This window comes from Mesoplodon densirostris, chromosome 12 (genome assembly GCF_025265405.1).
Source record: "Mesoplodon densirostris isolate mMesDen1 chromosome 12, mMesDen1 primary haplotype, whole genome shotgun sequence".
Classification (NCBI taxonomy): domain Eukaryota; kingdom Metazoa; phylum Chordata; class Mammalia; order Artiodactyla; family Ziphiidae; genus Mesoplodon; species Mesoplodon densirostris.
In genome coordinates, this window is record NC_082672.1 from 14,503,837 (window position 1) to 14,528,358 (window position 24,522).

At 39.5% G+C, this 24,522-nt stretch overlaps 1 protein-coding gene across 8 annotated transcripts in view; it reads left to right on the plus strand.

Moving 5' to 3' along the window:
- The window catches only part of LOC132499744 (nesprin-1), a 241,489-nt gene that overhangs the window by 112,752 nt on the left and 104,215 nt on the right, over positions 1-24,522 (plus strand). For all 8 annotated transcript variants that reach the window (XM_060114303.1, XM_060114305.1, XM_060114307.1 and 5 more), the window contains 11 exons: positions 968-1,069; positions 5,223-5,342; positions 6,907-7,107; positions 9,366-9,539; positions 10,591-10,722; positions 11,532-11,728; positions 13,030-13,162; positions 13,537-13,719; positions 15,127-15,276; positions 16,261-16,437; positions 16,872-17,027. In XM_060114303.1, the coding sequence (XP_059970286.1) occupies positions 968-1,069; positions 5,223-5,342; positions 6,907-7,107; positions 9,366-9,539; positions 10,591-10,722; positions 11,532-11,728; positions 13,030-13,162; positions 13,537-13,719; positions 15,127-15,276; positions 16,261-16,437; positions 16,872-17,027 (1,725 nt within the window). The remainder of the gene's footprint in view (positions 1-967; positions 1,070-5,222; positions 5,343-6,906; positions 7,108-9,365; positions 9,540-10,590; positions 10,723-11,531; positions 11,729-13,029; positions 13,163-13,536; positions 13,720-15,126; positions 15,277-16,260; positions 16,438-16,871; positions 17,028-24,522) is intronic.

A 24,522-nucleotide genomic window follows, 5' to 3' on the forward strand; every position in this document is an offset into this window, starting at 1 on the left:
TAATGCTGCCATATATCCTTAAAGACTTTTTTTCTTCTTTGGTGTGATTATCCTTCTACCTATGAGACAGTCAGAACTTTTGCATCTTGGTACCATACACACATGCGATCAGCGTCCGCTGAAGAGAATGTGATAAGTCAGACTTCAGCCTATGATGAGCAACCAGCCCATCATAGAAGTTTCTAACTAATAAGAAATAGAGCTTACTTGTTTATATTTCAGGAGAAAAATTAAAAATGTTATAATTCAAGTTCTGTTCTAGTTCATTATTCCTTTTAGAATTGAATATCAAAATTCTGATAGTTATCTCCTTTCTGTACAAAGTTAACTCAATATAAGTATATTTGGATGTTTAAATGAGTAATGTTTATGAATAGGCTTAGCTAAGATCTTTTTGTGTTGTCTTTTCATATGTCTTTGGTCATTGTGAATAATGTTGATCTTCTAAACTTCTGGATGGCTTTTTATAAGCTTGTGCAAATTCTTTGAAAATAAGAGAAAGAAGGAAGTGAGGGAGAGAGGGAAGGAGAGGAGAGAGGAAAAAAAGGATCATAATTATTCTTAAGAAAATACTTTTCCCCCAAACACAACACCACCTACAGGTGGTTTTACTAGCTAGAAGTCCTTAGTGTAATATTTCTGCTGCAATGTTTAAATGTGCTCATTTATTACAGAAATAACAAGAACATTCGGGTGACCAATATTGCTTTTTATTTGTGTACTTTGTCTCCATCTCTGTTTTGTTGGAAATGCTTTGTATAATAAATTTTAGCACTTGTGTAAATTTTTTAGCACTTGTATAAATTGTTACCAGTTCCTTTTATTTTCCCATAAGATAATATTGTTTCTTCTGGAAACTATTAAATTCCTACCCCAGTATATTGTTTCTAAGAATGTGTGTTATATTTACAACTATTTTGAATTTCCTGTTACACATGTTAAGCCTTCCTGTTGCTTTCCTCCTTAGAATGATCTGAAGGTGCTGTTTACATCGCTGGCTGACCACAAGTACATCATTCTGCAGAAACTGGCAAATGTGTTTGAACAGCCTGTGGCAGAGCAAATAGAGGTATTTACAGCTGCCTTTTTCCATAAGAGCAAGTGCAATGAGTAGATCTGATTCACTATGAAATTCCAAATATCCTTTGGAATATTAATGGCTTACTGTAGCATTTTTGTTTGTCATCTATTTTGTTTTTAAGTACCAGGTTTACATCAGATTACATTGACTCTGTCACTTACTTCTGTGTGTAGCCAGGAAATGTGAGAGAGGAAAAGGTGTTAGTGACAGATGCTGACCTGAAGGTGTTTGCCACCTAACAATGAGATTAGACATGAACCTCAATGACACTTGACGGGGAGTCAGACCATCCTGGTAGCATTACACATACAGCACTATGGATGTTTAGAAGCTGGGAGATTACCTTCAGCAGCGGTAGGATTAGGGGAAAATTTTGTAAAGGGAAATTCGAGCTGGACTTAGAAGTTTGGACACACAGAGACTGGGAAGAAAGGTGTTCTAGTAAAGAGGACAGCAAGAACAAAGGCCTAAACGTTAGACCATTCAGGGCACTTGGGGAGAAAAGCAAATAATCCTGTTTGGCTGAACTTAACAATGAACAAAGGTGATTGAGGGGAAGTAGGGTTCAAAGAGAAAATTGGAAGCAACTTATAGAGCCTATTGAATGTCAGAGAATTTGGACTTTGTTCTACAAATGAGCGGTCAACTTTATTGCTTGCGCACTTCATTGGTTAAAACAATAAGCACACACCACAAATATATGTGTTATTTACTTATTTATAAATTATAAGCAGGCACTGTGTTATAAAGCATACACACAACTGAAAATTAAAAATGCATGTGGTTGTATATAAAGGAAAGACATAGTGTTTCATTCTCATCGATCATCTTATACACTTTTGGGTACTTATACTCACCTTGGAGACCCCTGGCAGTGGAAAGTCACTAGGGATGTGTGGGGGTGAGGATAAGTGTCAGTGACAACTCCTGCATCTGGTGCTTGACATGACAGCTCAGGATGAGGGAGGAAATGGGAAGGATGTTACACAGAACATCCCATTTCATAAACTAAGTAATTATGAAAATGTGTGCTTTAATAGAATTGCATACCCTAGTTTCAGTAGACCTCTAATGGTTCTGTGGGTAGAGGCCATAGGGAATCACCTGAAATACAGACCACCTCAAATACTTCCCTATAGGACAAGATATCTAGATCTCTCTCCCTCTCTGACCATCTAAAACAGTTCGCAAAATTATATGTGAACGTGTATCTTTCTGCACCCTAATTTCATCGGTTTTTTAACAGAGATCCCTCATTCTTCCCAAATTGAAAATCATTCGTCCGTGTCATAACTTCTACTTGAAAGGACCCTTTTTTATTATTATTATTTTTGGGGGGCTTATAATGTACCCAATCCCAAACAGAATTTGAGCAGCCATAAGAGTGCTTTGCCTTTAATTTCTAATGTGAAATTTAGGATATGTATGATCACAAGTAACACTTCTACTGACTATTGACCAATACAACCAATGTAAGTTCCAGAGATAAAAATAAATTACTCATTATTTCACTGAATAAATGGAAAGCAACTAAAAAAGTGCTAATTCCATCCCTACCCTCCTTGGGTTAAAGAGGTAACAGTAGCAGAAGCATGGGGATATATTCATCTTTTGAGTCGTGTCATTCTGACCTAGAACAGACCTGTTGCCCCATAAGCCTGTTGCACAGCTGTCTTCTTCAATCTCCCTTTACTACCATTCTGAGAATTTCCTTCACTTCTCCCTTCTGCTGGGTCTTCTCTTTCCTGAGTTTCAAGTCTTTCTCTTTACTGTATTGCTTCCTTGCTTTCTTAGTGCACATCCTTACTAAGAAAGGATGCATGCTACATATATTTTTCAATATTTTGCATGTCTGAAAATGTTCTAGTCATATGCTCACATACTACTCATACTGATAGCTTGGCTCTTTTTAGAATTCTTGGTCAGTTCTTTATAGAGTTTTGAAGCTTTTCCTCCATTGTTTTCTAGCTTCCAGTGTTGGCTTGAGGAATTGAAAATTGTTCTAATTCCCAAAGGTCTCAGTCTTCTGAAATTTCACAATGACATGCTTGGGGATAGTCTGTTTCATCCACTGGGCTGGGGGCTCAATGGGCTCTTTTGATCTGGCAGCTCTCATCTTTCTATTCTGGAACATTTTCTAAGAGTTATCTAAATATTTTTCATCCCTCTATTTTATCTGTCTCCCTTTCTGAAACTCCTTTTAGGCAGATGTTGGATGTTCTGGTCCAATCCTCTAACTTTCTTATCAAGGGACATTTCTCTCTTTGTCTTTTTGCTCTGCTTTCTGGAGACTTCCTCAGTTTCAACTCTAAACTTTTCTATTGACTTCTGCATTTCTACTCTCATGCATTTAATCTTCTCAGAGCTCTTTTTGGTTCTCCAAATGATCCATTTTTGGTAGTATCCTGTTCTTTTTAAAATAGATGCATTGTCTTTTATAATCTCTCTGGTATATTAGTGATTTGGGGGTTGAAAGGGTTTTGGGGGGACTTCGGGGGAATTTTTTATTTGTTGGTTTTTCCTGTATAGTCTATTTCCCTCCAGGTTGCTTTTAATTTGTTTGCTTATTTTGGTCTCTGTCTTTCATGTTAGAGGCTTTTCTCAGATATATGGAAATGCTTTGTTGTCTATTCACATTTAGCATGAGAGACTGAATGGGAACTTCATGAATGGATGGGGCTTGACAATTTTGAGATTTATTGAAGGATGATCTGTGTGGGCTATTGGAGAACCCTTGTGTCAAATTTTTTAGGTATTTTCTGTTGGTCTTTTCATATTCTCCCGCCCACCCCCTTCTGTCTGGAGAGTAGAAACAAGGCTTCAGCACTCTAGGAGATGTAGGGGCTCCATATCCAGCATTCAGTGGGTGTTGTCACTTTATCCCCTTGTTTTCAGTCAAGGACTCAAGCCCACAACTGTGCCTGGTGCCCCTCAGTCCAGAGACATCTGTTTTACCTTCTCCAGAAAATGAACTTTCAGTCTTTCACCAAGGAAGGGAAGAGCCAGTGTGGAATGAGGAGGGGGGTCTGGGAATCCAAGTGCTCTTTAAGCAGCTTTCCACCAACCCTCCTTATTTAGCACCCGCCCCATGTTGCCCAGGGTTCCAGAGGTTCCTGTTGCTTTAATTTGGTGATAAAGCAACCCTGCTAGCTTAGGATTCAGCTTTCTCAGATTTCCTAAGTCAATTCCCATGTATCCTTCTGATTTTCAGCTTGCAAAATTTTGTTGGTATTCCCCTCTTTCCTGTTTCCTTGCCCTTGTAGATTTATGAAGGAAAAACACACCAGTAAACAAGCAAACAGAATATTGGCAGTGGTTGTAGTGGGGACTCAGGAAAGAGAAAATAAGACACATGTGTTTCATCTGCCATTTGGAGTCCATGTTCTTTTCATCCTTCAAGGGCAGCTGAGGTTGCTTTTCTTCCAGAAGCTTTCCTCGACTGCTCCAGGATTCACTGGTATCTCCCTGCTCCAAAGTCCTCTAACAGGGATGAGCTGCAGCAAGCTTAGTACATAACTGTATTCAGCCTTGTTTCCTTTTCTTCTGTTTACTCAGGCTTCCTAAGCAGACTGGAAGCTCCTTGAAGGCCAGGTTGATGTCTTGTCCTGCTTCTGTAGACCTCACCCTGGGAAGACAAGGCCCAGCGCTAGCTGTCACTTTCATACTTGATTGCTTGCCCTCCCATTTCACAATGGAGTACGCTCTCTCTGACCATGCTGTAGCGTAGTTTCCTCTTTCCTCACTGCACCTCTCGTCAAAGATGCTCAAAACTGCATTTCAGAAAACCGGAACACGATCCCCTAGAACATCTTAGACATATACCTTTTTCTAAAGACGTCCTAAAATCATGCTTCTTTTTCAGGGTGCTATTCACCATTTCCCTTATTTGTTCAAGGAAGCCATTGTTCTCCCAGCCCTCCATGCTAAGCCCCTCCAACCTCCTTACCTTTAAAATATCTGATCTGTAGTATAATAAAGGGCCTTCTTCACTTTTCTGTTTAATAGAGGACCATCATTTTTATGTTGCATGGAAAATGTTTTAGGTGGAGAAGAGAGGAACAAATAAGGAGACACGATAATCATACTTTGCATGGCAAATTGTTCATGGGAGTTTTAATAAAATGTCATAAATCTTATATAGGCAATACAGCAGGCTGAAGATGGGTTAAAGGAATTGGATGCGGGAATCACTGAGTTGAAAAGGCGTGGTGACAAGCTGCAGATTGAGCAGCCTTGGGTGCAAGAACTCTCCAAACTCCAGGTACAGTTTTCTACCAATGGCATTCAGCTTCAATGGTACATCCTAACTGGAAGTCAAGAAAAAGTTATTTTCTCTATTTTTTCAGGCTTTCTCTATAAAATTCATGTCATTTAGGCCCAATGTTTCTTCGAAGTAACTCTTAGAACATTTTCTGAAACTTTTATCATATTTAGTACAACAAAATAAATTGACATATTTTGAGATTTACTTCAGGGCAGTCTGTGTGCATTTGTTGGAGGACCCTTGTGTCAAATTTTTTAACTCTTTTCTTGTATTTTCTTGTATTCTCATGCTTTGAGGATTTTTTTGACATTATTATTATTCCAATGGCTAAGCATTATAGCATAGTTTAGTTGTGGCATATTATTTTCTACTGTAGAAAATTTAATAACTGGCAATCCTACCTAGAAAAGTTAAAAAAAGGCTATCTACCCTGTATTGTACTACACCCAAAAAATTTTTAAGGAAAAAACACTTAAGCTAATACTTTTAGAAAGTGTATTTTCTCAAGTTCAAAATTATAGTTTCTATTTCATACATGTTTGAATGGAAAAGAGACATTGTTTCAATTCCAGAACAGCAACAAAAAATTAAAGGTAGCTGAAATCCAAACAGACTTCCTGGCATCTTTCAGGAGTAGAGAATTAACACTTTGGATTAGTGTTTTTCTAAATCTGGCACTTAGGCAAGAATCTGATCTCAGGTTGGTAGGAAGATACTGGGATAGTAAACCAGCAAAGTGTAGCATCTGAAAGGCAACACAGTTAAGTTATACTGAGAAAAAATATGTGCACGTGTCAGATTTTCTCTGCACACACGCCGTATTACAGAACCATTGAGGGATTAATAGTATGAGTCCAATACAGGGTCACAAGTTCTTACTTTTGAGAAAATAAAATACCTCTTATTTTAAAAAGAACATTTTTATTTCAACTATCTCATTCCATTATCTAACATTTCATCATGTGATGAGCCCATGGCCCTGACTCTGTCCTTCTTAGACAGTTTTCCGACAGTCCTTAAATGTCAGGTGTAAGAGTCAAGCGTCATAGCTGTAAATACGCATTAAAGTTGAACTTTTCCAGATTGAGGCATTTTGGCCTGCTAAACCTTAATATGATACATTAATCAGGTCCATATGGCTCAAATAAATTTTGTATTTGGTGTATCATCGTCCGCTAAAATGTCTTTCCAGCTTAAATAGTTATTTATTTACCCCACCGCATTTGGCAAAAACATTGCCTTTTTAAGTTTTAAAGTCTTTCTGCTCACATTAAACTCCTCTGTTTCTGTAGCTCTTTATTTAAGGAATAGTCCCAAATCTGATTATTACTTAGCAGACCAAATGTTGAGGATGCTCTATTCAGTTACTCTAAAATTAGAAAATCTGAGAGCATGATAAAAATTAAAACTACATTTTCTATGACATTTCCCTCAGCCACAAGAACAATTTTTCAGCATTTTAACCCCATGGAAACTATTGACCTCCTGTGAGCACAGGTGTTAAACGTACCTCATGAAGAGGTAGGTTTGAATTGAGCATGAGTATCTGTCTGTTTCTCAGGACATGTACGATGAGCTGATGATGACCATTGGCTCCCGGCGGGGCAGTCTGAACCAGAATCTTGCACTGAAGGGTCAGTATGAAAGGGCCCTGCAAGATCTGGCTGACCTGCTGGAGACAGGACGCGAGAAGATGGCAGGAGACCAGAAAATTATCGTGTCTTCCAAAGAAGAAATCCAACAACTACTTGACAAACACAAGGTAAAAAAAAAAATCAGAGAGAAAGAAAATGTAGTTTTGAAAGCACATTCTCACTCACTGACATATATTTAGTAAAACCTAACATTATCAATCGTTTATGAGTTTCTACTCATATAAGTTACTCTTTAAAATGGTCAACAAATGTATATTCAAGCCCACTGGCACTCAATAGCACAGAAAAATTAGAGAGTATATATTCCTATAATTTTGTAAGTGAACAAAGAATACCAACCATACCAGTAATTTTAATGATCAGTATCAGCCAGGCTTTCTCTTTCGTAAACTGCAGTGGACAGGAAACCCAGGGACTCTCTTCAAAGGAGCCCAGCTTCATTCTTAACTCTGCCCTTTTCCTTTGCATCCCTCACGCCCACATGTTCATCTAGTCCTAGGTGTTCTCTCTGCTTTCCCTTGTCCTGGCCGAGAACTCCCCACTCTGCTCTGGGAATGCAGAGCTGCCCACTCAGCTCTGGACTGGCTTTATGTCTGTTACATGCATCACTTGGCTCTTCTGGTCCTTAAGCCCCTGCTCCTCTGGTTACCGCGGGCCTCAGGAGTTTCTTCCTGGGGACGGCAAGTGCTTTTACTATATAACCAAACTTGGGAACCCTGAGAGTGTTCCATCAGTGTGTACCGTAACCAGGTTCAGGGTAGACACTGCTCCTTAGTGGAGGAATGCCTGTTTAATGCACACACACATACAAATTGCATTATTAGTAATATTACAAAAATAACAGTTTTGCCAGTTCAGAGACCCAACCTCCCAGGTAGTGGAAATTTCTTATGAGGAAACTTAAAAAATTCCCTAAGATTACAGATGATTAACATTCTACCATCACGTAGCTCTTTGGTGGCTTATAAAGGTAGATTTGGGGGGAGGGGGGCAGCGTGGAGAATTGTACTTGTTGCTATTTTTCCCAGAGGTTTTTGTCCAAAACTTTGTGATTTATTAAAGCCTTATCATTTGGCTTTGAAAACATTGCTTTAAAGTTCACAGCTGGTTTTTCTCAAATCTTTGACCATAGCAATAAAATATCATCCTGAGTTATTCCAGAGGGGAAACTGGGATCAATGAGTATAAATAACAGAGAAATAAAGCTCAGTAGATGAAGAACTCTGAAAGGAGTAGGCTGCTATTGAACAGACCCCCTCCTGGCCATGAGAAGTCCATCCAAGGCTGTCAGGGGGAGACGGGGTTGTAATAGAAATATCAGCTTTCTGCGAACGTTGGGCTAAATGACTTCCAAGTTCTCTTCCAGCTTTAAGATTCCATGATATAATAATTGTCAGTTGAAAATAATGGTTCTAGCTTCTCCTGACCAGACCATTTTCTGAGGGAGAGCTCTGTGTGACCTTGGGCATGTTGCATTAGACTGAGTAGCGCAGAGTCTGTAAGGTGGGAAATAAAACTACCTATCTTATGGGGTTATGAGGATTCAACGGGTTAGTTGCTGAAGCGTTTATAGGGCATCTGGCACGTAGTACACACTCAGTGTTAGCTGATGTTAATGATTCCTGGTCCTTTAGTTTCATCCGTGGTGCTGGGAACAGGAAATGGGATAACCTTCTCCCCATCTTCTGGGGATTTTTATGTATAGAAAGTAATATTTTAAAACACATTTGTAGGGTTGTGCAAGGCCTGCAATTCTGCTGTGTGTAGGTAAGTTCTGAGGGAAATTTAAAAATATTAATGCCAGTTGGTGTGTGTCCAGCTGTGCTTGTCCATGAGTATTAAGTACAAAAGAGTAGAACTCAAGCCCAGCCCTGGAGGAAGAAAAATTGTGAATGTGTCAAGTGAGGACATTGCAGGAAGTAGAGTGCAGGCAGAAGCTGAAGGTGGGGAGTGGGCGCTCATGTGTCCCAGGGACAAAGGAGGCTGGTATCTGTGGTGGAGGAAGCAAGTGTCCACCCAGATGGTACCAAGATGAGGAGTGGAGAGGGCGGATGAGTGTTTCAGCAGCTGCTCGCTTCTGAAAGGCTCTGTTTTGGGGACAGGGTATCTGCAGCACAGCACAGTGTAGGTGCTTTGAGTGGGGGGCCAGGAGAGGCCAGTTAGGAGGCTGGACCCCCATCCCAACCCACCCCACTCCCGTCTCTGCAGGAAGCGGTGAGTGCCTGGGTAAGTGGAGGCCAGCAGGGGAGGACCAGTGTCACTCATATATTAGCCAAGTTCCATCAGCTTCCAGGTTTGAAGCAATTTTTATTGTAAGGTAGTAAATGAATGAGTTGCTCACCTCTTTCTATCTGAAAAATTGCAGGAGTACTTTCAGGGCCTGGAATCTCATATGATCTTGACTGAAACACTCTTCAGGAAGGTTATCAGCTTTGCAGTCCTACGGGAAACTCAGTTCCATACAGACCTGATGGCGCAGGCTTCGGCTGTGCTCAAAGGGGCTCACAAGAGGGGTGTGGAGTTGGAGTACATTCTCGAGGTGAGCCCCTGTTGCCGCCCCTCCCCTACAGCACACTCCCTACTGCACAGCAGATCCTTCAGGCAAGACACCTTCGTTCCTGCGATTTGCCTCCTATGACCTCGGAGGTGTCTCAGACTCAGCATCATGTGTTGCCTGTGCCCCTGGTGTTTCCTATCCACATTTAGGTAAAGGCTGTGGTGCCTTACTGTGAGTTCAGCTAGACGAATACCAGTTTCAGACTGGGCATGACGATATTTGGGGTCTCAATAGTCAGACTGAAAAACTGCTGACTTTTGCTATACATTATTGAAAAAGACTTCACATGATTAAAAAAAGATGTTCTGATTTTAAATAGAATAAAAATCATAATTTTCTTTTATTTTTTTGGCCTGCTGTGCAGCTTGTGGGATCTTAGTTCCCCGACCAGGGATTGAACCTGTGCCCCCTGCAGTGGAAGCACAGAGTCCTAACCACTGGTCCACCAGGGAATTCCCTAAAAATTATAATTTTAGAATAAGTGATCTGGGATTTCTCCTTAGTAGAATGTCTATACTATATATTCATATTTCTTAAATGTCTGTGTGGGTTTTTTAAATTTACAAATGTAATGTATTTAGTTCACTTACTTTGGAAAGTAAACACACCTGTCCCTTTCAATTAAGTCATTCGTTCATCATCACTGCGGTAAAGGATGAGACTGTGAATATCAGCTGCCTGCTGTGTTCCAGGTGTGCTGCATACATTATTCTATTTAATCCTCACAATGGACATGATATTATTATCCCCATTTTTTTTTAATGTTGAAAATGAGGGAGGTCAGAGAAGCGTAGTAACTTGCCCCGGTCATACAGCTAGTTAGTTGCAGAAGTGAAAGCCCGTTCACAGTGCTTTTCAAGGTCACCATCTGATGACTTGCTTCAAAGCTATCTTTCACTTCCCAAAGCAAACCCCCAATGCAGGCATCTCCGACATGTCTTTAAAGAGACTGTCAGGTGCATATTTGCACACGAAGAGGACTACTCTCCCTTAATGAGGATGTTTAGCTCACAGACTGATGCTGTGTTTCTAGACATGGTCCCACCTGGATGAGGACCAGCGGGAGCTTAGCGGGCAGCTGGAGGTGGTGGAGACCAGCATCCCGAGTGTGGGTTTGGTGGAGGAGAGTGAAGACAGGCTTATCGACCGGATAACACTCTACCAGGTCAGCGTCTAAATGACAACTTGGTGTAAAAAGTTGCCACATTTCCTTTGGAAGCTTTCCCATGGTTTTAACAGGATCTAAACAAACTTGCAATCAAATATTTTATTAAGTACTTTAAGTATTTGTTTTGTAATAGAACATAGAAAGGTCTTTTTTTTTTTTAATGAAAGCCCCTTTTGAAACTTTAGCCTCCACCAAGCGTTTTCTGCTTGTTATGCTGAAGTCACACTATCCTGAAATAATTACAGTTTGTTGTTTTTTACTAGAGCACTAAAAAGCCTTTTTTTTTTTTTTTTTTTTTTTTTTTCCGGTACGCGGGCCTCTCACTGTTGTGGCCTCTCCTGCTGTGGAGCACAGGCTCCGGACGCGCAGGCTCAGTGGCCATGGCTCACAGGCCCAGCCGCATCCGCGGCATGTGGGATCTTCCTGGACCGGGGCACAAACCCGTGTTCCCTGTATCGGCAGGCAGACTCTCAACCACTGCGCCACCAGGGAAGCCCCTAAAAACCTTCTTTTTTCTTATTTTTGAGAGAGCTCTTTTTGAAAATTTAGCCTCCACCAAGCATTATTTTGTACTTTGTGTTGGTGTCACACTATTCTTGAAATATTTATACTTTGACGGTTTTAAGTGCACCTAAAGTTATATTTTTAAATATAGATGAAAAGTCTCGAAACTTCTAATGAAACTTGGGTGCAAATAGTTGAAATTTGACTAAAAGGTAATGGGAACATTATGGAGAACTTATCAACTTCAGGGGAGAAAACTTGCATTATCTCAACTTCTGACCCAGTATTTTCAATCATTTTAGCATTTGAAATCCAGCCTTAATGAATACCAGCCCAAATTATATCAGGTACTAGATGATGGGAAACGACTTCTGATATCTGTTAGCTGCTCAGATCTAGAAAGCCAGCTAAATCAACTTGGAGAACACTGGTTAAATGACACCAACAAAGTGTCTAAGGAACTTCACAGATTGGAAACAATATTGAAACACTGGACCAGGTAATACAGTGACTCTTTCGCAGATTTTTACATTAGTGCTGCAGGATATTTATAAGGCTATTGGGTACCCGAGTTAACGAAGATGTGGTCCCTCTAGGAACTTATCACAGAGTTTGGAAAATAGAGACAAGCACAAAGCTTCCAGTTGGATTCTTGTATAATTGTATAAACATGTACTTAAAAATTGGCGGGGAGGCAGACATGATGCAATACCTCTTACCTTTGAGCTGTTGTCTCCTCTGCCTACTGACTGTACATGGGTGGTCAAGTAAATCTTAGAAGGAGAGAAAGAAGAGAAAGTTTGTTTTGAGAAGGTAAAGGTTTTCTTGAGGGCAATGGGAGGTATTCAAGAGAGGTGGGGGGTTGATTTTACATAGTGAAATCCTTATTTTTATGCCACCTTTATTTCTAAGAACTTTGAATAACAATCATGTAATAATTTTCTTTTTAAAAATATTTATTTATTTTATTTTGTTTATTTATTTTTGGCTGCGTTGGGTCTTTGTTGCTGTGCACGGGCTTTCTCTAATTGTGGTGAGCGGGGACTACTCTTCATTGTGGTGTGCAGGCTTCTCACTGCGGTGGCTTCCGTTGTTGCAGAACATGGGCTCTAGGGCTCACAGGCTTCAGTAATTGTGGCATGTGGGCTCAGTAGTTGTGGCTCGCGGGCTCTAGAGCACAGGCTCAGTAGTTGTGGCACACAGGCTTAGTTGCTCTGCAGCACATGGGGTCTTCCCGGACTAGGACTCGAACCCGTGTCCCCTGCATTGACAAGCAGATTCTTAACCACTGTTCCACCTGGGAAGCCCAATCATGAAATATTTTCTAAATAGCCTCAATGTGAAGGAGTAGGAAATTTTTATTTGCAACTTAGAGATGGGAAAGCTGAAACTCAGAGAGACTGACTTGCTTAAGGTATGAATATTAAGAGAAGGGAATTTGACAGTGTCAACCCAGGGCATTATTCTCCCAAATCTGTTGTGTCTCCTTTTTTTTTTTTTTTTTTTTTTTTTTTTCGGTACGTGGGCCTCACTGTTGTGGCCTCTCCCGTTGTGGAGCACAGGCTCCGGACACGCAGGCTCAGCGGCCATGGCTCACGGGCCCAACCGCTCCGCAGCATATGGGATCTTCCCGGACCGGGGCACGAACCTGTGTCCCTTGCATTGGCAGGCGGACTCTCAACCACTGCGCCACCAGGGAAGCCCTGTGTCTCCTTTTAAAATTAGCATTGGTGACTAACACGGGTTAGTACAAAGTTGGAATTGGATGTTTACTTAATAGGCTTATTACTGTCCTTACAGATATCAAAGTGAATCTGCCGATCTCATCCACTGGTTACAGTCTGCAAAAGACAGGTTAGAATTTTGGACTCAACAATCTGTGACAGTTCCTCAAGAACTGGAAATGGTCCGTGATCATCTGAACGCTTTTCTGGTAAGCTCAAGAATCTAAAGCATTTGATTCAGTTTTATCATTTTCAGGCCTGAGTTACAGGTGAAAAGGACATCAGTTGTCAGTGGATCTACTTAGTAAATCAAGCTATAGAGAATTACTCAGCGTTCACTCTGTGTGTTGAATAATTATGCAAAATAGTAGGGTTCAACATTGCCTCTTTAAAGTAGTGTTTAAGTAATGTTGGCTTTCATTTGGGGCAAGGGTGCGTTGCTTTTGTTTTCCTCCAGAGTGTTTAATGTCACCACTCCCCTTTAAGATGTAAAGAAAACTTGTTTATGTAATAAATTACTCTCTTTCCTTAAATGAAGGGTCTGGCTACTCAATCCTGATTAGAACATCGCTGTTTCTTTTAGGAGTTTTCCAAAGAGGTGGATGCCAAATCTACCTTGAAATCGTCTGTTCTGAGCACTGGAAATCAGCTTCTTAGACTAAAGAAAGTGGACACAGCTGCCCTGCGTTCTGAGCTGTCACACATTGATGGCCAGTGGACTGACCTGCTGACAAATATTCCAACCGTACAGGAAAAGCTGCACCAGGTACAGAAATAATCATCAGTTTAATTGGCCATAATTGGTGTAAGCAGTATTAGATGGAAAAGTACATTGATCTGCTTTTGCTCACAAATTTAAATCAGCTTTGTCTTGGACATCTCGTCTTTTATGTCTTCCATTGTATTGCATATTAACACTATTATATATAAAATAGATAACTAATAAGGACCTACTGTATAGCACAGGAAACTCTACTCAGTACTCTGTAGTGACCTATATGGGAAAAGAATCTAAAAAAGAGTGGATATATGAATATGTATAACTGAGTCACTTTGCTGTACAGCAGAAACTAACACAACATTGTAAATCAACTATACTCCAATTAAAAAAAAAATAATGAACGGTTCTACAAATGCCCTATCTATAAATTCCCTGTCTTCCAAGGGCTTCTTTATCATGTGTGTGTGTGTGTGTGTTTTAGAATTCTTGTCTGCCCATGTTTAAATTCTTTGTTTTCTCATAAATAAAATATGTGTAACTATACCTGTCTCATAAAGTGAGTAGTTATGAAGATTTAATAATAATAATATATGTAAAAAACCTATAACCTTACCTACAATAGAGCTGACATTCAACAAGTGAAGAGAACTAGGGGAAGAGAAGTAAGTAGCTCTCTTATCTGGAAATTATGCTTCTCTCCCCTGAACTCCCAGATATTTTATCTTTATCTCTCATGGGCATTCATCACTGTGTACAAGGTGTAAAGATGTGTTTCATATAAATGTCTTATCCCTTCTAATCAGCAGCTGGACATTTCTAGAGGGCAGGAAACATCTCACATTAACCTGTATATCTTTCTGCCCCCATAGAAGTCCATAAATATTTTAAATGATTGCTTTTGTTCCTCTCAGTCATTACAAGCATTTGCATAAATGTATGATATGTTAAGGAAGATTCAGGATTCTAAGTATGTTTTAGTGAAAGACTGAGGAAATTGGCTATGCTCTTTGGAATAAATATGAGAGCGCCAAAAATCTAGAAAATGATAGTTTGTAGTGTGGTGGTAACATTCCTGAGTCATAATACACAGATATTTTACAAGATAATTAATAAAATACATCTGTTGAATGTTTTGTAGTTACGTTTTTTTATACTCATAAAACTAGCTATAAAATAAGAATAATATTTTCTTCCTGCTGGTGTTTTGATTAATTAGGTAGTGTTTATGAAATGTTTATAGTATTCGATGTCAAGTGAACATAAGAGGACTATTATTGTTCAATGTTTGCCTGATGTTTAATTTCAAGCTTCTAACAAGGTTAATATCCAAAAATGTCATTAAGAAGTGTTATCTCTGTTGGTACTTTAGTAGGAATTAGTAGAGTTTTAGGTTAACAGAAATCGAGTTTGAATTTTAACACTTGCGACTTCTTCTGTCTCTGACATGGGCAGCTCCAAATGGATAAGCTGCCTTCTCGCCATGCCATTTCTGAAGTCATGGCTTGGATTTCTCTCATGGAAAATGTTATTCAAATGGATGAAGAGAGTATTAAAAACTCCATCGGTTACAAGGCAATTCATGAATACCTTCAGAAATATAAGGTAATTAAACATTTTTGTTTGTTTTTAGCTTTGCATATTTTAGGACTGTTTTATTTGAAGAAACTCAAAAACTCAAGTTATGGAAATGAGGTCTGAAAGTATATGTTTCATATATAGTGACCAGGTAGGTCTACTCTAGTAAGAAAACTGCTTCCCTAGTTATAGGCATAGGAAAGTTGTCCAGTATTAGGAATAATTTTGAATAAGATTTTGTGTCATTTTAAGAAATCATAAAAATAAATACTATAATTTGTAAATATTTTATAGTGAGATTATACAATTTGCCCAATTCTACTTTCCTACCTAAAAAAAATTTATATTCAATATATCTATAAATTCAAATCTTTACAAACTCAAATTCAATATGTTTATACATTCAAAATGTATAAATTCAATTTATATTCAGTATATTCATATACTATATATATTCAACTTCTGAAGATAATGGGTTAAATTTTTTTTTATAAATTCATATATTTGATTAAGAGGCATCGCATCTGTGTTTTTTTGTTTTTTTTTAGATGTTGGGGGTAGGAGTTTATTAATTAATTTATTTATTTTTGCCGTGTTGGGTCTTCATTACTGTGCGAGGGCTTTCTCTATTTGTGGCAAACGGCGGCCACTTTTCATCGTGGTGCGCAGGCCTCTCACTATCGCGGCCTCTCTTGTTGCGGAGCACAGGCTCCAGACGCGCAGGCTCAGTAATTGTGGCTCACGGGCCCAGGTGCTCCGTGGCATGTGGGATCCTCCCAGACCAGGGCTCGAACCCGTGTCCCCTGCATTAGCAGGCAGACTCTCAACCACTGTGCCACCTGGGAAGCCCGCAATGGGTTATATTAATACATACCGATTGTGCCATTTGGACTAAATCACACAAGTGATAATATTAATCTTAAGGTTACTGAAGGCTTTCCAATTCCTGGTAAAATATAAGACATTTAAACATATAAGCTTGTTTTCTTATTTTCGCCTTTCCCTTTTTAGGGTTTTAAGATCGACATTAACTGTAAACAGCTGACCGTCGATTTTGTGAACCAGTCTGTGCTACAAATCAGCAGTCAGGACGTGGAAAGTAAACGCAGTGATAAGACTGATTTTGCTGAGCAACTTGGAGCCATGAATAAAAGCTGGCAAATCCTGCAGGGTCTCGTCACTGAGAAGGTGAGCCAAGTGCTCTCTGCTGTCCATGTTTCATGAAAACGCCACAAACAGGTACACTCTGTTAAGAAAACTCATTCCACAAATAGTATGGCTACACTGGGCACACAACTGCTTCTGAAGAGACTGGCCCCTGAAGGTTCTAACAGTTCTTCAGCCCTGTTCATTATTTTGTCTGTGTACCCACTGCTCTTTGGATATTTCATATTATTTTAGTTTATTAAAGGTGCTTCTTAATATCTTTTTCCTTTGCCTCAAGTTGACTTAAGTTCTTTACTTATTTACCAGTAATGGTCATGGCTTTATACTTTTTAACATTCATTTTTAATATACAATGGACTGTCTTTTAAGAATTCTTAATCTGGAGGAAATAGTGACCTGCCAGTAATTTGATTCAAAAATAAAATTGCAAATTTCATTTCATTATGTTTGTTCAGATTCAGCTGTTGGAAGGCTTATTGGAATCTTGGTCAGAATATGAAAATAACGTACAATGTCTGAAAACTTGGTTTGAAACCCAGGAAAAGAGACTAAAGCAACAACAGCAAATTGGAGATCAGGCTGCAGTTCAGAACGCACTGAAAGACTGTCAGGTAACTTGTCCAGGTGGCTGACAGGCGCCACTACAAAATTTCATTGTGTACACGGAAGAAATTTGCGGGTCCTGAGAATTGAGGATTCAGTATGGAAAAATGCTGCATTTGGTAACAAATTTCTCTGATTGTGTGATTTATAGAGTTTTTCTAACTATTAGGTTTTTTTCACCTGTTTTTATAAATTTGAATTTATGAGTTTTCAGATACACTTGTAAGTAGAGAATCCTGCTATACTGATCATCAGATTTAATAATTATCAAAATTTTGACATACTTCCCTGCATTATTTCTTTTCTTTGTAAAGATTTTACAGTGAATCCCGGAAATCATGTCATTTTTTATTTTTAAATGGCTGTAAATGCATGAGTTTATTTCTGGAAGCTAAGTTCCATTCCATTGATCTATATGTCTATCATTATGCCAGTACCATACTGTGTTTGTTGTTGTTTTTAAATAGATCTTTACTGAACTATAATTGCTTCATGATACTGTGTTAGTATCTGTTGTACAACAAAATGAATCAGCCATATGCATACACATGTCCCCATATCCCCTCTCTCTTGAGCCTCCCTCCCACCCTCCCTATCCCACCCCTCTAGGTAGACACAAAGCACCGAGCTGATCTCCCTGTGCTATGCTGCTGCTTCCCACTAGCTAACTATTTTACATTCGGTAGTGTATATATGTCAATGCTATTGTCACTTCGCCCCAGCCTCCCCCTCCCACCCCGTGTCCTCAAGTCCATTCTCTATGTCTCCCTCTTTATTCCTGCTGTGCAACTAGGTTCATCAGTACCACTTATTTTTTAGATTCCATATATATGCGTTAGCATATGGTATTTGTTTTTCTCTTTCTGACTTACTTCTAGGTCCATCCACCTCACTACAAATAACTCAATTTATGGCTGAGTAATATTCCATTGTATATATATGCCACATCTTCTTTATCATTCATCTGTTGATGGACATTTAGGTTGGTTCCATGTCTTGTCTCTTGTCAATAGTGCTGCAATGAACATTGTGGTACATGACTCTTTTTGAATTATGGCTTTCTCAGGGTATATGCCCAGTAGTGGGATTGCTGCGTCGTATGGTAGTTCTATTTTTAGTTTTTTAAGGAAACTCCGTACTGTTTTCCATAGTGGTTTTATCAATTTACATTCCCACCAACAGTGCAGGAGGTTTCCCTTTCCACCACACCCTTTCCAGCATTTATTGTTTCTAGATTCTTTGATAATGGCCATTCTGACTGGTGTGAGGTGATACCTCATTGTAGTTTTGATTTTCATTTCTCTAATAATTAGTGATGTTGAGCATATTCTCATGTGCCTCTTGGCCATCTGTATGTCTTCTTTGGGGAAATGTCTATTTAGGTCTTCTGCCCATTTTTTAATTGGATTTTTTTTATATGATAGCTCCATGAGCTATTTGTGTATTTTGGAGGTTAATCCTTTGTCTGTTGTTTCATTTGCAAATATTTTCTCCCATTCTGAGGGTTGTCTTTTTGTCTTCTTTATGGTTTCCTTTGCTGTGCAAAAGCCTTTAAGTTTAATTATGTCCCATTTGTTTATTTTTGTTTTTATTTCCATTTCTCTAGGAGGTGGGTCAAAAAAGATCTTGCTGTGGTTTAGGTCAAAGAGTGTTCTTCCTATGTTTTCCTCTAAGAGTTTTATAGTGTCTGGCCTTACGTTTAAGTCTTTAATCCTTTCGGAGTTTATTTTTGTGTGTGGTGTTAGGTAGTGTCCTATTTTCATTCTTTTTTTTTTTTTTTTTTTTTGTGGTACGCGGGCCTCTCACTGTTGTGGCCTCTCCCGTTGTGGAGCACAGGCTCCAGATGCGCAGGCTCAGCGGCCATTGCTCACGGGCCCAGCCGCTCCGCGGCATGTGGGATCTTCCCAGACCGGGGCACGAACCCGTGTCCCCTCCATCGGCAGGCGGACTCTCAACCACTGCGCCACCAGGGAAGCCCTATTTTCATTCTTTTACATGTAGCTGTCCAGTTTTCCCAGAGCCACTTATTGAAGAGGCTGTCTTTTCTCCATTGTATGTTCTTGCCTCCTTTGTCATAAATTAGGTGCCCATATGTGCGTGGGTTTATCTCTGGGCATTCTATCCTGTACCATTGATCTATATTTCTGTTTTTGTGCCAGTACCATACTGTCTTGATTACTGTAGTTTTGTGGTATAGTATGAAGTCGGGGAGCCTGATTCCTCCAACTCTGTTTTTCTTTCTCAAGATTGCTTTGGCTATTTGGGGTCTTTTGTGTTTCCATACAAGTTGTAAAATTTTTTGTTCTAATTCTGTGAAGAATACCATCTGTAGTTTGATAGGGATTGCACTGAATCTGTAGATTGCTTTGGTTACTATAGTCATTTTCACAATATTGATTCTTCCAATCGAAGAACATGGTATATTTCTCCATCTGTTTATGTCATCTCTGGTTTCCTTCATTAGTGTTTTATAGTTGTCTGAGTACAAGTCTTTTGCCTCCTTAGGCAGGTTTATTCCTAGGTGTTGTATTCTTTTTGTTGCAATAGTAAATGAGAGGGTTTCCTTAATTTCTCTTTCTGATTTTTCATTGTTGGTGTATATGAATGCCAGAGATTTCTGTGCATTAATTTTGTATCCTACAACTTTACCAAATTCATTGATTAGTTCTACTAGTTTTCTGGTGGCATCTTTAGGATCTTCGATGTATAGTATCATGTCATGTGCAAAGAATGACAGTTTTACTTCTTTTTTTACAATTTGTATTCTATTTATTTCTTTTTCTTCTCTGATTGCCATGGCTAGGACTTCCAAAACTATGTTGAATAAGAGTGGCGAGAGTGGACATCCTTGTCTTGTTTCTGATCTTAGTGGAAATGCCTTTAATTTTTCACCATTGAGAATGATGCTTGCTGTGGGTTTGTCATATATGACCTTTATTATGTTGAGGTAGTTTCCCTCTATGCCCATTTTCTGGAGAGTCTTTATCATAAATAGGTATTGAATTTTGTCAAATGCTTTTTCTGCATCTATTGAGATGATCATATGGTTTTTATTCCTTAATTGGTTAATGTGGTGTATCACATTGATTGATTTGCATATATTGAAGAATCCTTGAATCCCTGGGATAAATCCCACTTGTTCATGGTGTATGATCCTTTTAATGTGCTGTTGGATTCTGTTTGCTAGTATTTTGTTCAGGATTTTTGCATCTATGTTCATCAGTGATATTGGTCTATAATTTTCTTTTTTGTGATATATTTTTCTGGTTTTGGTATCAGGGTGATGGTGGCCTCGTAGAATGAATTTGGGAGTGTTTCTCCCTCTGCAATTTTTTGGAAGAGTTTGAAAAGGATCAGTGTTAGCTCTTCTCTGAATGTTTGATAGAATTTGCCTGTGAAGCCATCTGGTCCTGGACTTTTTTTGTTGGAAGATTTTTAATCACAGTTTCAATTTCATTGCTTGTGATAGGTCTGTTTATATTTTCTAATTCTTCCTTGTTCAGTCTTGGAAAATTGTACCTTTCCAAGAATTTGTCCATTTCTTCATGGTTGTGTATTTTATTGGCATATGGTTGTTTGTAGTAGTCTCTTATAATCCTTTGTATTTCTGCAGTGTCGGTTGTGATTTCTCCTTTGTCATTTCTAATTTTATTGATTTTCATCCTCTCCCTTTTTTTCTTGATTAGTCTGGCTAAGGGTTTATCAATTTTGTTTATCTTCTCAAAGTACCAGCTTTTAGTTTTATTGATCTTTGCTACTGTTTTCCTCATTTCAATTTCATTTATTTCTGCTCTGATCTTTATGATTTCTTTCCTTGACTTTGGGTTTTCTTTGTTCTTCTTTCTCTAGTTGTTTTAAATGTAGGGTTAGATTGTTTATTTGAGATTTTTCTTGTTTCTTGAGGTGAGATTGAATTGCTATAAACTTCCCTCTTAGAACTGCTTTTCTGCGTCCTATAGGTTTTGGGTCATCATGTTTTCATTGTCATTTGTCTCTAGGTATTTTTTTTATTTCATCTTTGATTTCTTCAGTGATCTCTTGGTTATTTAATAGCACACTGTTTAGTCTCCATGTATTTGTGTTTTTTACAGTTTTTTCCTGTAATTGGTTTCCAATCTCATAGCACTGTGGTCAGAAAAGATGCTTGATACAATTTCAATTTTGTTAAATTTTCCAAGGCTTGATTTGTGACCCAAGATGTGATCTGTCCTGGAGATTGTTCCACGTGCACTTGAGAAGAAAATGTATTCTGCCACTTTTGGGTGGATTGTTCTATAAATATCTATTAAATCTATCTGGTCTATTGTGTCATTTAAAGCTTGTGTTTCCTTATTTATTTTCTGTTTGGATGATCTGTCCATTGGTGTAAGTGGGGTGTTAAAGTCGCCTACTCTTGTTGTGTTACTGTCGATTTCTCCTTTCATGGTTGTTAGCATTTTCCTTATGTATTGAGGTGCTCCTATGTTGGGTACATAAACATTTATAATTGTTATATCTTCTTGTATTGATCCTTTGATCATTATGTAGTGTTTCTCCTTATCTCTTGTAACAGTCCTTATTTTAAAGTCTAGTTTATCTGATATGAGTATTGCTACTCCAGCTTGCTTTTGATTTCCATTTGCATAGAATATCTTTTTTCCATCCTTTCACTTTCGGTCTGTATGTGTCCCTAGGTCTGACGTGGGTATCTTGTAGACAGTATATATATGGGTCTTGTTTTTGTATCCTTTCAGGTCTTGTTTTTATGTCTTTTGGTTGGGACATTTAATCCATTTACATTCAAGGTTTGTTTTTTGTTTTTTTTTTGTGGTATGCGGGCCTCTCACTGTTGTGGCCTCTCCCGTTATGGAGCACAGGCTCCAGACGCACAGTCTCAGCGGCCATGACTCAAGGGCCCAGCTGCTCCGCGGCACGTGGTATCTTCCCGGACCGGGGCACAAACCCACATCCCCTGCATCGGCAGATGGACTCTCAACCACTGCGCCACCAGGGAAGCCCTGAGGTTATTATTGATATGTATGTTCCTATTACCATTTTCTTAATTGTTTTGGGTCTGTTTTTGTGTGTCTTTTTCTTCTCTTGTGTTTCCTACCTAGAGAAGTTTCTTTAGCATTTGTTGTAAAGCTGGTTTGGTGGTGCTGAATTCTCTTAGCTTTTGCTTGTCTGAAAAGCTTTTGATTTCTCCATCAAATCTGAATGAAATCCTTGCTGGATAGAGTAATCTTGGTTTTAGATTTTTCTCTTTCATCACTTTATGTATTCTGCCACTCCCTTCTGGCCTGTAGAGTTTTTGGTGAAAAATCAGCTGATAAACTTATGAGGATTCCTTTGCATATTATTTTTTGTTTTTTCCCTTGCTGCTTTTAATATTTTTTCTTTGAATTTAATTTTTTTTAGTTTGATTAGTATGTGTCTTGGTGTGTTTTTCCTAGGGTTTATCCTGTATGGGACTGTCTGTGCTTCCTAGACTTGGGTGACTATTTCCTTTCCCATGTTATGGAAGTTTTCAACTATAATCTCTTCTGATATTTTCTCAGACCCTTTCTTTTTCTCTTATTCTTCTGGGACCCCTATAATTCGAATGTTGGTGCATTTAGTGTTGTCCCAGAGGGTCTCTGAGATTGTCTTCAATTCTTTTCATTCTTTTTTCTCTATTCTGCTCCTTGGCAGTTATTTCCACCATTTTGTCTTACAGCTCACTTATTTGTTCTTCTGCCTCAGTTATTCTATTATTGATAACCTTCTAGTATATTTTTCATTTCAGTTATTGGGTTGTTCTTCTCTGTTTGTTTATTCTTTAGTTCTTCTAGATATTTGTTAAACATTTATTTTCTCAATTGTGCACCTCCATTCTATTTCTGAGATTCTGGATCATCTTTACTATCATTACTCTGAATTCTTTTTCAGGTAGATTGCCTATTTCCTCTTCATTTATTTGGTCTTCATTTATTTATAGGCTTTTACCTTGCTCCTTCATCTGTGACATATTTTTTTGCTGTCTCATTTTTTAATTTTTTTTATGAGTGGGATTGTGTTCCTGTCTTAGTGGTTGTTTGCCCTGAGGCTTCCAACACTGGAGTTTGTAGGCTGTTGGGTAGAGCTGAGATGAGGACCTCCATGAGACCTCACTCCAATGAATATTCCCTGGGGTCTGAGGTTCTCTGTCAGTCCAGTGCTTTGGACTCAGAGCTCCCACCGCAGGAGCTTCGCCCGACTGCCGGCTCATGAACCACGATCCCCCAATCTGCATGGCGTGGCAGAAAAAAAAAAAAAAGGAAAGAAAAAAGAAAAGAAAAGAAAGTAAAAAAATGGGGGAGAAGGCCTTGGCTGTGGAGGGCGGGGCCTAAACAAGGGCAAGGTTTGGGTGGTTGGTGAGGCCAATGCTCAGGACCCACAGGGCTGGAAATGGCCCTGGGTTCTGTAGGGGGTGGGGCTTAGGTTCAAGGAACAGAAGGCGCCCAGGCGTGCCCCCCACCCCTGGTCTCAGAGGGTTGTGGGGACCTCACCTGGGAGCTCAGTGGGGCTCCTGGGCCCGAGTGGACAGGGCAAACACCCTCCACGCCTCTCCTGCTCCTCCTGGAGGGCCCTTCTCACCTGACTCTCCTGTTCTCCCCTCAGCCTCCTTGCTGTGCCCCCAGGACCAATGTGGCCGGGGGGAGAAGGGGGCCCTGTAGGGCAGGGGATCAGCCTCAGAACTCAGCAGGCTCCCCGGGCCCAAGTGGGTGGGGCAAATGCCCTCTGCTCCTCTCCCGCTCCTCCCGGATGGCTCCTCCCACCTGCCTCTCCTTATCTCCCTGGCCCCAGGGGTGCCGATCCTTTCTGGCCTCCACTTCTCCTCCCCCCTCAGTCCCCCACATCCTACCAGTTCACTTGGGGGTTCCTCTCGTCTCCTTAGGCATCAGGGTCCCCCACCAGCAGCCAGCAGGCATCCTAATTATGGGGAGATGCTAACTCGGCATCTTCCCACACTGCCATCTTGACTACACCTCCCCAGACATCGTGTCATTTTATTCCTGCATGCTACAGTGTGCCTCTCTAAAAGAAATGGACCTTTTTCTTATATAACCGTAATATCATTATCCCCACAAAAAAATTCACAGTAACCCCCGAATACTATTTAATGTCCAACTCATAACACTATTTCCTCAATTGTCTTTAAAATATCTTTTTTAAAGTTAATTTACTTAAACAAAGATGTCACAGTGTCCACATCTTCCATTTCTTCTTAGATCTTTTAAGTCTCTTTAAGTTTTTTTTTTTTGACACTATTAACTTGTTGCAAAAACTGTAGACTGGACTCAGGTTCAGGATTAGCCTGTGTAGTTCCTTGAGATGCTCTCCTCTCCCCTGTATTTCCTATAAATGGAAGTCAGCACTAGAGGCTTGATTGGATTCTGGTTCAACTCCAATGAGCCAGCGCTTCCCAGGGGACAGTGTTACCTCCTACTGTGTCCCATTGGGAAGACTGAGCAGCGCCTGCTTGTTCTCCTGTTGGTGATAAGG